Source organism: Argiope bruennichi, chromosome 4 (assembly GCF_947563725.1).
Source record: "Argiope bruennichi chromosome 4, qqArgBrue1.1, whole genome shotgun sequence".
NCBI classification, from domain to species: Eukaryota; Metazoa; Arthropoda; class Arachnida; order Araneae; family Araneidae; genus Argiope; species Argiope bruennichi.
The window spans coordinates 112155983-112171529 of record NC_079154.1 but is presented as its reverse complement, the minus strand read 5'-3'; the positions used below and the strand labels follow the sequence as shown (position 1 = coordinate 112171529).

Sequence of the window (15547 nt, the reverse complement as noted above, 5' to 3'; positions counted from 1 at the left end):
AAATTTTCTTAAAACTAAACTATCTTATCAAATACTAATACATATATGCACATCCTTTATATGAACACTACTTTTACTTTCATGTGAAAAACTAAATAATAATAATATTATTAGAATATTTCAATTGGAAATATATATATATATATATATATATATATATATATATTTAGCAGCAAAAACATTAGTGATCAGTTTTGTTATGTTGTTGTGACAAATTCCTCTTGAAAAAACATAAGTAATTCAGTCTTAAGTAAGGATTCATAACAAAAAAGAAAAAAATCAATCTTTGTTAGTCAGTATTACCTTGGAGTAGCTAGATATCTTCTGAGACCTCAGATTGATGTATAGGTACACACACACACATATATATATAGGTAGGTTGCCTCCCTAGAGAATTTTTAATGTGACCACCTTTTTTTTTTTTCTTGGAGGAAATACATTAAAACCTTAAACTGTGCTTCTATGAGAATAATGCTTTCTCCCAATTGAATCTCCCAGTTTATATATATCTATATCTATACTTATAATAAAGCTCAATGTGTGTGTGTGTGTGTGTGTGTTGGCGCTCTACAGGCCAGGTCATTTGACATACAGCTACCAAATTTGGTACATGTATACCTTAGAGGTCGGGAATGTGCACCTGGGGTCCCTTTTTTTGAAATTTTAATTAGAATTTTAATTATTAATTAAAAACTAACTTTCCCGCCAAAAAAATCTTCCATTTTCCCCACCGCCAACTTTTCCGCCAAAATAATCTTCCATTTTCCCCAACGCCAAATGATTTAGGCTTTAGTTCTTTTTTTCTCCCAACAGTAATGAGGCTAGGGTTAAGATTTTTCGGCGGATTATTTCAAACGATTCTGTTTATTTTCTTAATGTTTTATGCATTTAAAATTAAACATTGTTAATTAATCCATGTTTCAGATTCATTCTGAAGTACTTTTGAATTAAAATAACACAGAATAAAGGAAATTAAAAATGTATAATCTGCATAGCATTACCCCAACTGGAGTAGAAAAATTCACGCAATTGCGTTACCGTAAAAGGCGAAGAAAATTCACGCATGCGCACTGTGTTCTGATTGTTGGCATGGCAACCATTATCAACGGACGATTTAAATTACTTTTAGGTTAGTTGTATGCTTTTGTAAGTAAATTGTATTTATGTTAGTTATATATTTTTTGTATATGCTTATAGTTTTAAGTACATCGTTTTTTAAGTAGTTTTTTTAACCTATTTTCAATGATTTAAATTATTTTTAGGCTAATTGCATGCTTTTGTAATTAAATTGTATTTATGTTAGTTATATATTTTTTGATATATGCTTATAGTTTTAAGTACATCGTTTTTTAAGTAGTTTTTTTAAACCTGTTTTCGACCGATTATTTTAAACGATTCATTTTATTTTCTTAGTGATTGATGCATTTAAAATGAAACATTGTTAATGAATCGATCTGTTCATGATGAATCTGAGAAAATTTTGTTGACAAATTCTTGAGATATTATATAAATTAAGAAAGATATTCTTTAGTGCCCATAAAGTTTAAACTCTCAGTGACTCTATTATCAGTAATCATATTATTAAAAAAAAATGCTTTGTTTCAGTAAAAAATATTATTATATTAATTGCAGATTAATCCTTTACACTTTAATTTAAAGCATAAATTCTATGAGGGGTAACAGAAAATTAGAGAGATACATATCACGTTATGACTGAAGGCCTTTATAATATTATGAGTGAATTATATGACTATCAAAATTTGAAGTTTTAAAATATTTTGCTGAAGAATCTATTAAAGTTGGAATTGCATAAAATATTTAATTATTAAAATGTTAACGAACATTAAGATTGGCGAACCGGCTGGTCGCCAAAGGCGGCTAGTATATATATATATATATATATATATATATATATATATATATATATATATATATATATATATATATATAATTACAAAGTGAAAGTTTTTAATCCACTTGACCATTAGTGATACCTGCTTTGTTATGTTTACTCCAAATGAAATTCATTCAATACTGACTCTAAAAATTTGTTACTCTTTAACTGAACCTATGATTTTTTATTTATTATTATTTTTTTATTCTTAAGCAGAAGTCTGTGCTTTAATGAATGAACCTTTTTAAAAATCCTAATAAAGGGTCATCAAATTTATTGTGATTTAAAAGAAATTTTTACTGAAAGCTCGCTAAAAATATATGTATAATATTTTATGTTTGATTTTATGCATTTAATTTCTTTCTACTTAATTCAAAATATTCAGTTCAGATTGTTTTATCCAAAATTAATATTTTTATACATTTTTGTTATATATTATATATAATTATACCTTTTTATTAAAAAAGGTGATCAGAAATAAAATTTATATGGAAATTGTATAAATATTTTATTTGATTTTTTAAGAATTGTTTAGTTGAGAAAAGAAGAAAAGAATCGCCGTTCTTCCCAAAAAATCTGAGATGATTTATATCTTCTGAAAAATTATGCTGTGTATACAAATTCTTATCACTATTGTTAGATCAGCTAGATTTAATTAAATAAATTGTTGTAGTATTTCCATAAAAGAATGTTGAATTAAAAATATAATTTGAAAGGCCTGGGCGTGGAACATCATATCCTTTATTTTGTGCTATCGCTTTTAATGATGTCTTTGTGATGTTTACCTTCTCACCTTATGATCTTATGTTTCTCTTAGATTCAAGCCTGCTTCCTTCTAAATAACGTTTATTAATTTATTAATCCCTTATAAAACTAAAGAGTAATTATAAAAATTCACTACATTAATTTGGCCATCTGATTACATTCAATCATTTTGGTTTTGTTTTGATCATCGTTATATCTAATATGTTCAAACTCCACCATTAATTAACCATCAATTCATAATTTTTTCACTGAGAAAGAATATGAATCATTTGGCCATTTAATTCCGATCCTTTGTTTTACAGGGGAAATCATCCATGTGTCTCAAGCAGATTTCCAGAATTTGGAAGGTATCAGAATCTTATAAGTGGTTTTCACTTAATTTTAGGGAACTTTAGTTCATTTAGCACTTTCCCTTTCTACCTATGTTCGTTTGTAGTATAGGTATTTCATTTACCCTTAATTGTTAATTTGTGTTTTTGGAGTTTGTGTTTTTTTATTGATAGGTTGTGGTTAATTACAAAGTTGAATCAAATTTTTAATTAAAACATTCTTGATGTTATGAAAATGTTTTTTATTTGAATGCATCGGAAAACTATAATAATAAACTAATGAATTTATTAAAATTATTAAAAAGTTTTAAAGTTAAATTAGACTTTGTATTAGATCAAAATTATGATATTAAAAATTTTATTCTCAAATAAATCTGTTGGAGAATTTATTTGAGAACTAATATATTTAGCATAAAATGAGGCAAAAAATATTCTTTTAATATGAATATTTTTTATTACTTCACTATAATAATATAAAAAAAATCAATCTAGTTTTTAATAACTTTGAATGTGACTTTGAGGCGAATAATGAGAATTTTAGTATTGATTCTTTTTATTTTTCTATTGCATTTATTGTAAATTTTATTATTTATTTTCAAATGAGTAATGCTAAAGATATGGAATATCCTTGAAAACATTCGAATTTTCAAGAACTTGAGTGTCACCTTAGTTGTATTATAAACTGTGGCATCAAAAATTATTATAAAATGTATTGCATAAATTAAAACTATTTACAGTGTAAAATTTTGCATCTGAAATAAATGAAATTTTCAAAAAATGAGATGCTTGATGCATGTCTTTATCTAACTCTTTGCATGCTTTTTTAATACTTTCATTGTTGTTTAATCTGCATGCTTTTTAAATACATCTATTATTTTTTCCCCTGCATGCTTTACTTCTTATGATTCTTTCTATATTTATATGTAACCTGATAAGCACATTTACACTTTCAGCTTTCTCATGAAGTAATAAATCAGCACATATGTAATATGAACACTTGGTCAGCAATGCTTTGAATTGTAATCATTTTTTTTATTTAATGATAAATTATACAAATTACAATAAGAATTGTGGATTTTTTAGATGGTTTTATTTACTAATAGATAAAAGTTTTATAGGAAATCTGCCATAATGAAAATTGACCAAAGAAGGTTAAGTCCTAAAGAAAACTTTTGTGTATTCAGATTATATGAATGTATATAATTGTATGAAATATATGGTAAAAGAAAGTTTGGCCTTTTTGCTGTGTTTAAATTGTCAAATATTAAATTACAAAAATGCTATCAATTGATAGCATCATATTCTTATTGAAATGATATTTTTTTTTTTTTTGTTTACATCTGTAAATGTCATGTATGTACATATATAGTTTAATGCATTGTTCCAAGTGTGAATTGCAATATCTGTTGAATTAACTACTTACTGCTTCAATCTTGATTCTGCAGGCCTTTAAGAGAAAGTGATATTCTATCACCAGAACAAGGGAGAACTGTTGCAAAGGAAATCGGAGCACCTTATTATGAAACTAGTGTTTTAACCCATTTTGGTGTGAATGAAGTATTTGAGAATGTTATACGAGCTGCATTATTGTCTAGAAGACAGCAACGGTTTTGGATGACAAACTTAAAGCATGTTCAGCGTCCATTGCTTCAGGTATGAAGACGGATTATTTTAATAATGTGTTAAAGACCTCTTTCTTACAATGATGTTAGTGTAATCTTTATTATTGGTATTACAGTATTGAATTTTATCAAGTATTTCAATATAAATTATAAATATTAAAAAAAATTCAAAAAGTGTGTTTCTTAATCTTTTGTGCACTGATTGCTTTTGTGAAGAATTCAGCTGAGGTTGGTGCATTTTATGCACCATCTTGTTATTATAATTTTTTTTAACAATTCTCTGCTTATTTAACTATAGACAGTTTTATTTTTTATTGCTTAATAAGATTAGAGTTTAAATAAATAAATGATATGCACATAAAATAACACTTTTTTATTCTTAAAATTGCATAAAATATTTGAAAATTAGAAAATTAAATTTGAATTTAAATAAACTCTTTTTTTGGCAAAAACATTTACATAATTTGAATTATAATAGGTTCCTAAACTTTCAGACTTTTTAAACCATCAGAATAAAAACTAAGATTTATACAAATTTTTTATTGATGAATAAAATCAAATTGGGATGTATTTTCTTGTTCCAATCTTACTTCTCATTTGTGTTTCACTGTATGTTTAAAAGTGCTAAATATATTTTATGCATAAATTGTTGGCACTGTGCAGTTGATAGAATGGTTATTGTTTTAAACTTTACCATAAAGAGTGCATCATCTAAACTATATAGATAAAACAGACATTTTCATATGTTTTCTTTGTTGCTGGAAGAAATATTTTTCAAATATAAGCATTGCGGTTATGCTGATATTATTGAAGTAAAAACTTTCATTAAAAAACTTATATGGAGGGAAATTTTTTTAATTGAAAAGTAGTAAAATCAAAAGAGCATATGGTTATATTTATATATGTATATATATTGACTTTATGAAATCGGCATAGAATTGATCCACTATATCAAATCTCTAAAGTACTTAATATCCCTATACTTAAAAAAAAAATAATTCTTTAAAGAGTTAATCTTTCTAAAACAGTGACATATTGCTCTGGAGATTTAATTTTTTGAAATGGTGTACAGAAATGCACCAGGCACACAAATGCAAGTGTTTGAAATACCACAGAGCATTTCTTGCACTTGCATGTGTGTATATTCAAATTTTTTTCGTCACTGGAAACTATTGTAGCAGATAGGGACGCCGTTTATTTCAATTAACAATGCATACCCTACATTCTGTGCAATTGATTTGAGTGAAAGGAGTAGAAAGTTTTCTGAATCCATGTAGAGCTGATAATATGTTTCTCTTTGAAACTTTCCATTTTTTTTTAACATTTAAGAATTGTTTATAAAATCATTTCCATTCTTTTGTCTTCCTGTTGCAATTTCAAAAATAAATAAAGGAAGAAAGAAATGAAATACGTATTCATTCCATAAAAAACTTTTTTGAGAAACAATTTTACTAATTATTTCTTTGATTGTTATAATAGTGTTGAAACATAATGCGATAAAATTTTGTATTTAGAACTCGGAATTCAGGAACTCCATAGAATATTTAAACTCCAATTCAGAAGTTTTTATATAATTTCATGTGGGAAGAAAAATAAATTTTCATTTATTCATTATTGTTATAATTTTTCATTTATTCATTTTACTGAATATATAAAATATAAAATGGTCCTTGAAACAGTCATTTATTCACTATCATATTATTCCATGAACTATTAAAATTCTTATTTTGGTGCGAAATTTGGAAAGAAATTAATGATTGAAAAAAAATAATTGAATAAATGATACCAAATCTGTTGTCAATTATTTTAGTTGAACTTAACATTGTAGAATTGTTGATTCTGTAAGAGTCATTTTTCAGGATGAGAATACCTCTAGTGCCTATTTCTATTATAAATTAATTTTTTATAATAGGCATTTCCTCCAGCGAACTTAATACAATCTGTTAATGTCCCAAGAAAAAAAAATTACACAGCTGATTGAATTTTTTGCAACTATTTATTGATACATTATCAAAATGTTTTGTAATAAATGATTTTTCTCATTTATATTAGGTTCCATTCTGTCCACCTGAGCCAAGGCCTCCTCAAGTTATTGTGCCACCTCCACAGTTTGAGGATGACATGCTTTCTCTTCTCCATAGTCAAATGTACACAGATGTCATCTTTTTGACTGGGAAAGTGGGTTTTGCTGCACATAAATCGGTGTTATCTGCTGTTTGTAATTCTCTTTACAAGCTATTCACCCTTGATATAGCTGCAGAAGGAACACTTGGAGGAAGAAGTGCTAGTGATTCTAGTGTAGTAAGTATCTGCAACCCTACAATTTATCTTTCATTAGTATCTTAATTTATGTGTGTTGTTCTTTGTAATATTAAAAGTTTCAATTATTATTATTAAAGTTTCCCTGCTTTATATGTCTACATTTCCTTATTAGATCATTATGCTAGCCAAATGGTCTGACAATATGAATTATAATTTCAATAACTCAATAAAAATTATAACAAAAGATGTACTGACTTTTAATCATAATTAATGAATGTATAAAAGGTATTACATATTTATTGAAGCAGTTAATTGCTCAATGGTAACATTAATAAATGTATCATATTGTTAATTCAATTAATTAATTCAAGTTCAAAATTAAAACTGGCTATCATATCTATGAAGACATAAATATGAAATGATTCTACATCCTCTTTCATAGAATGTAGAAAGAGGATATACAGAAGTTTTAATAGTCAATTCTATTACATAGAATGCAATCCTTAAGAACAGTTTTGATTTTGGATTTTTTTTTTTTTTTTTTTGTATTCTATACTGCTGTATACCTTTCGATGTTATAGTACATTCTTTTTATATCAATCAGATCAGGTCTGCATAATGTTTATGATTGATGAATCAAAAAAGTTTTTGCTTGTTATTTCTGACATAAGCACATGTAAATAAAGAGAGGAAAGAAAATTTAGTTATATGTAGTGAAAAACATGAAATTAATTTATAATAGAATTTATTTCATTGTCAAATTTTACTAAGACTGGGAATTGTTTTTATTTTCTTACAAAGAGTTATCATTTTTAAAATTATTTTATGCGATGAATTTCTATCTTGCTGGAAATGCTTCAAGATGCCTTACTTTTTAACAAAAGCATGGGAATGATTCAAGCTTTTTTTTTTTTTTTTTTTTTTTTTTTTTTTTGTGAAGACAGTTTTTATAAAAATTCTTTTCATATAAAAGATAAAGTTTTTGAGCATTATTTTAATTTGTTTTTCTTAAGTTTAATTCATTTTTCTACTAATCTTTTTGCATTATATTGGAAATGTGTATATTTACTATATAAAATTACAGTTATTCTTTCTCTCCTAAAGGTTAGCTCATCAGATAGCTCTGTTGGCAATTTCAACACAGATACTGAACAACTTCTTACTGAAAGCCCACACTCTGTCATCACATGTGCCTCTTTCTGTTTATCTCGAAGCCACCACAATACAAATCAGAACAATGTCAGTGAAGCTAGACATGGCTCTGTCCGTAGACGCTCCAGTTGCCAGATTCATCCAGAATCATTAACCCATGGGACTAATGTACCAACAGGTGTTCGACGGATCCTGGACCACCGTGCATATCAATGCATAAGCATAGAACGCTGTGAAGGTCTGGACCATCGAGGAAGAGTGACTTCATCCATACAGACAATTGTTACATTGGCTAATGTAATAACACCAAGTGCAATGCAGAATTGTCTTCGGTGAGACATTTTTATGTTAATTCCATGAAATTCTGTACAGAATTTAATCAGAAAGAGTATTTAAAATTTAGAATATACAGTCTGTTGGCCTATGTTGAGTTTGATTTAGCATTTGTAATATTGCACCAATTAGACATTGTTAATAGGTTTTGAAATCTATAAAATATACAGAATTAGAAAGAGCATTGCATTTACTTTTTAGAAATAAATTACTTAATAAATATATATAAATTAATATCAAAGAAACATTGGATTTGGAATCTCCATTCATATTTAAATTGTATATTTAATTACTATTGCATTTCAAATTTTCGGAACTCTGGTTATATTATAAAACCTGAAATTTGGGTAATCTGTACATTATTTTGCAGTCTTAAAACAATGTATTAAAATATTATCTCAGTATCATTGATTATTTTGTAATATAAAAAGATTACTTTTTAATATAAACAATGGTAAGTGATAAAGAGATGGCAAATATTTTTGGTGTTTTTCCCCCTCATTGTAATGATTCATTTTATGCCTTATTTTTTAGTATCAAGTTGAAATTTCTAACTTAATTTCTTTTAGCCCTTTCAAGCTTTATTTTTTTGTTTATTTGATCTGCATTAGCTTTTTAATTTTGTTTCATGTATTGTTAAAAAAAATAGCAATAATATGTAATTAAATATATTTTGTCCTAACTTTTGCTTTAATTGATACTTTTAAAACAAACTGGTTGTTAATCCATAAGTGCCAAATAAAAAAGAAATATTTATAGATTTTTAAACATTTTTCTTCTTAGCATTATTTTAATATTTGTATTATTTATTAAACTATTTTATTTTGTACTAAATGAGCTGTCTCATAATTCATTCACAAGATTCTGTGTTTCTGTATTTTAAATATTTTTGATCTGATGCTGATTTCAGATTTCTCTATACTGGAGACTTGGGCCATAAAATGTGTATAAACATGACCGAGCTGTTAGAGGCAGCTGAACTTATGGATATACCAGAATTGCAGGTATTTCGTTATGAAATATTTTAAGTTTTAATTAAAAATATTTATATTCTATATTGTTAGTGTTGCGATAAATAAAATTGTCATTGTTCAGACGTTTGACCAGGAGTTGTGCTCTCCTGTACAGCTAATGATCACCAGTGGGCAACACAGCCAGAAGGACATTAGGGCTGATTTACATGAAAAATTTGCACAAAAGGTTCGAAATCGGATGAGGGAGGTCTGTTTGCACCAAGGGCTCTTTTCTGGTAAGCTAAATCTCAATAAATAAATTTAGAAAATGTTATTCAAATGTTTAGCAAATGCTGTATGATATTATAAATCTTTACTTATAATAAATGTGAAAGTGTCAGACCATTTGATTTGGCACATACTTTGGGGAGCGATAATGTGTAGCTCTGAGCAATTTGTTTAAAATTTTAATTAATTAAAAAATTAGTGAAATGTTGATGTTTTTTTCAAAATAATTTTTGAAAATATTATAGTAGAAAAATGATTTTTATGGCATTTTTAAATTCAAGAAACTATCTTTTCAACAATCGTTTTTGCCATTTATTTTTCTTTCTATTTTGATTTATTTTAATAAAATATTTTAAACACATTTTGCAACAATATATTTCCATATTGAACTGAAACTCAAATCGTTCATAGTGTTGCTACTAATATTTCATCCTGCCTTTTTTTTCCATTGTTATAATCAAGATATGAAGGTTAGGTTTATTTTTCCCATGTTACAGCAAGTTTCATTATAAAGCATGCTTAATAATGAAATTTTTGATATTTTATTATATTTAACATAAAGGTTTAGGTTCAGAAACAAGCAAAGGGGAAAATGTACTTGTTTTTAAACACTGTTACTCTTTTGTGTTATATAATTAGTTGTAAAAGATGTTGAGAGAAAATTAGGGAATTGCAAAGAACAATGAATGATTTTTAAAGTAGTGTAAGCTATATATCTATCAAAAGTTGAAATGTAAAAATATTTTGTAGATGAAACAAGTGAAATTTTTTAAAAACCATTAATCCTGATGAGCCAGCTAATCACTAAAAGGTGATAATAATAATCTTTGCAAAACTTAAAGAAAAAAAAAACCCTTCAAATTGTCTAGAAAAACTACTGTGTTTTGTTTTATAATTCAATTTTATCCTAAATAATGTTATACAAAGAAATTTTATCAAGCCATATATAAATATCTAGGTGGTTTCCAAAAATAACATTCTTGTGAATAATGTTGCGATAAAATATGTAATGGATTCTCCTGAATTGGTGAAACACCAACTGATAAATTAAGTCATCAAAAATTAACCAACTGGATAGTTTGGGAAGATTTATTTTTTCCACCCTTCTTATACTTGTAACCTTGAAAAACGGATAGTTTGTATTTATATTTAAGAATCAATCTGGGATTAATCTGTTTTCATTTTTTTTCTGATAATTTTTACCACATACTGACATTATCTTTATATAAATCATATTATTCTTACTTACAGTACACATATACTTCTGGAAAGTTTTTTATATTGCTTAATGTTTCGTATATTATTAGCAATAGCAGTTTTCTCTCTTATTCTTTAACACATACACTTATAAGGCATAACCCTTTTTCAGTCTTGTTTTATCATAATACCTAAAATTTGAAAGTAAATACCAATTGATAACAATAATTGTTATTTGTTACAATCAAAATATTTTTTTATTGAAACATTTTTTTAACATAATAAACAGTAACTTATATATGTAATGGTATTTTAAATTTTAATTTCAATTTAATTAATTTCCAAGGCTTTATCTTAATTTAGCCCATAGTAACTTCATTCTAAAATATTCTCTTATTTCCTGATCCAATTCCACTTTCTCTACTTAATTAATTCAAGAGAAATTTTATAAAATTGTTGAATCGGCTAAACACCGACACATTCTCATGCTCTGCTTGAAGGGATAGAAAAATGTCCAGTAAGCACATTCTTTATAAAAGATCCCTGTGTTTCCCTTACTTGTGATTGACATGTGTCAGAAATCCCCATCAGAATCTTATTAATATATTAGCACTATGAAGAAATATTTTCCATATCAAAATCTCAGGTTATATAAGACGATGGATAATATATTTACTTCTTTTTCCCCACTTCTGCTTTTGTGTTGCGCTGTGGCGGACATGCCTTGTCTGTACCTGCTTGTAAATAATGTGTACTTCTTCAAGATGAAATAAAACGACGTCACGAAATAGAAAGTCTCTTCACTGTCTTCAAAACTACATTCTGCTTAACATAAAATAATGCTTACATATATATATAACCTTCAAATCAAATGAAAGTAAAAAATGATTTTCTATTTTCATTAACAATAACATTTTTAATGAACAATAATGTTTACTATGTGGTAATGTAGTTCTTTAAAACAGAGTATTATTGAAGAAGTCTAATATGAAATTCAGAATTTTATTTTTTATACATGGATATTCTGCCATATTAATGTTGTAATATAATGAAATCTAATTTCATTTTGTGAAGATAATATATATTCCAGCATTTATAAAAATAAAATGTAATTCTTTATTTATGATTTTTATATAATATACATTAAATTTTAAAAAAACTATCATATTTCATATTCCTAGATTCTCGAAATTAAAAAAAATATATATTATTTTCTTAAGAAAATTTCTGTGTTCTATATATGTACTTTGATATTTTCCTCATTAGTATGCATTTCTCTTTCATCTTGCAGATGTTTATTTTCAACTGGAAGATGGCCTTTGCTGTGCACACAAACCTATATTAATGGCCCGTTGTGATGTCATGGCTGCAATGTTTCGGGGAGATTTTCGAGAAAGTTCTGCAAAAGTTGTAAGTTTCTTTCTTTCCTCCATTCTTTTTTTTTTGTGTGTGTGGATTTTGTAATATAGAGAAGAGATCATAAATTAATTATAAGAATATTTGACATCTGTTGTAGGTTCATTTTCCTGGTGTGACTAAATGCTGCTTCCAGCAACTCTTAGTGTATTTGTACACTGATGAAATTGATGACACAGTGACTCCCTCCAACTGTCTTGATATTTTAGAACTTGCCAATCGACTGTGTCTGCCCCGTTTGGTGGGCCTTGTGGAGCAGAAGGTCATTCATGACTTCATAAAGCTCTCTAATACAGGAAAAGATACTACAGAGCATGCCTTACGGTTATTAGAACCTTGCCAGGTAAACAGCTTTCCAATCATATGTTATAATTAATTCTATCTATTTGAAATAAATTTGTTTATAAAAACTGGTTTTTGGCATTTTTAGAATTTCAAATCTATTTTAATATAATTTATCTCAGATAACTTTTTCAAGAAATATCTTTATTGTATTTTTTTTACTGCAAGTACTTAAATCTCTCAAATGTATAAAGAGAATCTTTTCATTTTTGTTTGGATAATTTAGGGAATGAGAGGTAAGTTGATTTATTGAAAGTCTTAATGTACAAAGAAAAAGCTTTCTGTATTCTGAAAATGTGCTCCGATGCTTTTGAGATTTTTCTAATAGCTATATGATTTGTTAATAATATGTTTCAGGTTTTGTATGACTTATTTTACTATATGTGAATATTTTCCAGATATGAGTGAGGGGGGGGGGTGGAATTAAAAAAAAATGTTTGGCTCTTAATTGGAATCTTAGATTCACTGCACAGATTTAAAAACTCTCTTAATATATTATATGAGAGTATAGAAAAATAGTAAATGATATTTTTCCTGTAAGACCTTTACATTTTGAATCATTTTGCACCGCTAAGTCTTCAGAATATAGTTAAATATTATAGAGAGTGTGATAGATAAATCTTCATCGATCTTTAATAAGAATTGTTATACTTTTTTTTAACAAATGTATAAATAATAATAAAAAAACAGGCTTAATATCTGGTTCATTTAGAAGAAAAGTGCTTTAATAAGATCTAATAAATACTCTTATGATTGTATTTTTCCTTTGAAGGTATATCATTTTTATCATAAATCAAATCTGTCTATCATTACTATAAATGGTGTGTAAAAAAATAACTTTATTCTATAGTCGTGGAGACCCAAATTAAAAGAATATATTGCATATTGAAAGTCGCTGAAGAAAAGTTATTGGAATAATTCATTGTATCCAGTTTTCCAATTCAGCACATTTTTGAAGTTAGAGCACACAAATATAAATCATTGTTAGTATGATTTAAAGAGTGTCAAAATAAAGTAGGAAAAGCAAATGAAAATCAAATTGTGCTTGATTGAAATTTAGAACAGTTATGCCTTCAAAATAATTAATTAATTAATTTCTGTAATATCAGTATTAGTTACTCAATTATGAAATTCCTGAATAGTAGCTGATGTTTCTTATTTCTAAAATATATGATAAAAAAGAGGCCTACTAGAAATTTCTTGCTTTACTTTTTGTCATTCGGTTTCTTGTTTTATTTCACAGTGGGGCAGAAGAAAACCAATTCATTCCTTGCTCTGAAGTTCCGCTATGAGGCTGTAAAATCCTGTATTCCACATTTTAAAAAAGAATTTGACAAAAATGAAGATGTTCTAATGTAGGTGCTTTAACCATATGACTCGGGGCTAGGTGAAAGTTTTCAAAAAATAACATACACATATATATCTAAATATATTGTTTTATGCATTTAAAAAGTTGAATTGAATTGTTTTTTTTTTTAAATTGACTTTGGTATCGAAGAGAAAAACTTCGTTTTATTAGCATTGTTATGAATTTGAAATTTTTGTCCTTATATGATGTAAAAGAGACAAATTTGCAATTCTGTAACAGAACGTTTCATTTAAATGTAAAGCTTATATAGTTATAAATAATGTATTTATGTTTTCCAATGTTCAATAATAATTAATATACACAATTCTATGTAGTATACATCATACTTATTATTTATAGGATTTTTTGGTCGAATAAGATAATGCAGAAGATATACTTCTGCTGAATAATAATACAAATGAAATAAATAATTGTAATATTTTATATATTAATAATAATCTTTAAAAATTATTGATTTCTGAATAAAAAAATTTCAAGAAAATGCACATGTAAGCATTAGGGTAAGAGTTAATTTATATCTGTGTAATATAATGTAAATATAATCGTTTATCACTTTTTTTCAGTGTGCATGTTTGATTTCCATATCATTTTTTTTGCCTTATATGTTTAGAAAACTTATTTTAAATGAATTTTCAAATTGATGCATGGATTTTTGTGAAACAAACAAACAAACAACAAAAATATTCAAACAAACAAAACATAAATTTATAAGCACATTTTTTAAAAATTTTTTTTATCAATAGAATTATAAAAAAAATCTGTAAGTTTTATTAATTTTTTTACCATTTAGAAAAGAGACAATTTCTTTAAAGGTATTTTCTTTTTTTTTCAGATGCACAATGCAGACCAATTGGCAGATTGGTGTTTGTATCACATAGCTGTTAATTACAATGATATCTGTAGAAAAACACCAAAATTGCTCAGAAATCTTCATCCAGAAAATCAAGCATATTTAAACAGAAACAGATGGCCACCAGTATGGTGAGTTGAAAGTATATTGTATTTTTATGCATAGCTTTCTTTCTGGATATGTTTTAGCTTATATGTAGTAATGAATTAAAATATATACATAAATAAACATATGTGATTTTAATATCAATGTCAGCTGAAAGTCTTTCGTTCATTGTTTAATTAAGTTTTAAAAGCAAAAAATAAAAATTGATGATGCATGTGCTTTTATTTTGAAATATTTTTGTAGAGAGAATTAAAATTAATATATTCATGTATACATGTAAAATAAGCTTTATGATAATAGAGTCTAATATTTTGATTTACTTTGCATTGTCTTTTTACCACAAATATCAATAATTTAATAAAATTAAAACTGAGGTTTAATTTTGTGCACCATCTATCTGAAACGAAAACTAGAAAAAATAGAATTAAAATTTATCTCAATAGTTTTTAAATATTTCAGTGACAGACTTAATATTATTTTCATTTTAAAATAAAAAAGGTTTTATTTTCTAAATTTATAACTTTATTATAATATAATAGATTCATTGTTTTGGAAAAATGATTTACAAAAAAAAAAAAAAAACCATAGATATGATTTTTTGAAAGATAAAGATAATATAATATTGTTTAGCTTTAAAATAACTTATTGTTAGCATATATACTTCAATGCG

At 26.2% G+C, this 15547-nt stretch overlaps 1 protein-coding gene across 8 annotated transcripts in view; it reads left to right on the top strand.

Annotated features, from left to right (window-relative positions):
• The window catches only part of LOC129965660 (rho-related BTB domain-containing protein 1-like), a 97367-nt gene that overhangs the window by 71976 nt on the left and 9844 nt on the right, over positions 1 to 15547 (top strand). For 6 of the 8 annotated variants that reach the window (XM_056079749.1, XM_056079750.1, XM_056079753.1 and 3 more), the window contains 9 exons: positions 2962 to 3006; positions 4434 to 4641; positions 6663 to 6911; positions 7977 to 8356; positions 9268 to 9361; positions 9453 to 9606; positions 12087 to 12205; positions 12312 to 12554; positions 14755 to 14903. In XM_056079749.1, the coding sequence (XP_055935724.1) occupies positions 2962 to 3006; positions 4434 to 4641; positions 6663 to 6911; positions 7977 to 8356; positions 9268 to 9361; positions 9453 to 9606; positions 12087 to 12205; positions 12312 to 12554; positions 14755 to 14903 (1641 nt within the window). The remainder of the gene's footprint in view (positions 1 to 2961; positions 3007 to 4433; positions 4642 to 6662; positions 6912 to 7976; positions 8357 to 9267; positions 9362 to 9452; positions 9607 to 12086; positions 12206 to 12311; positions 12555 to 14754; positions 14904 to 15547) is intronic. The other 2 variants (XM_056079755.1, XM_056079756.1) reach the window with 2 other exon arrangements.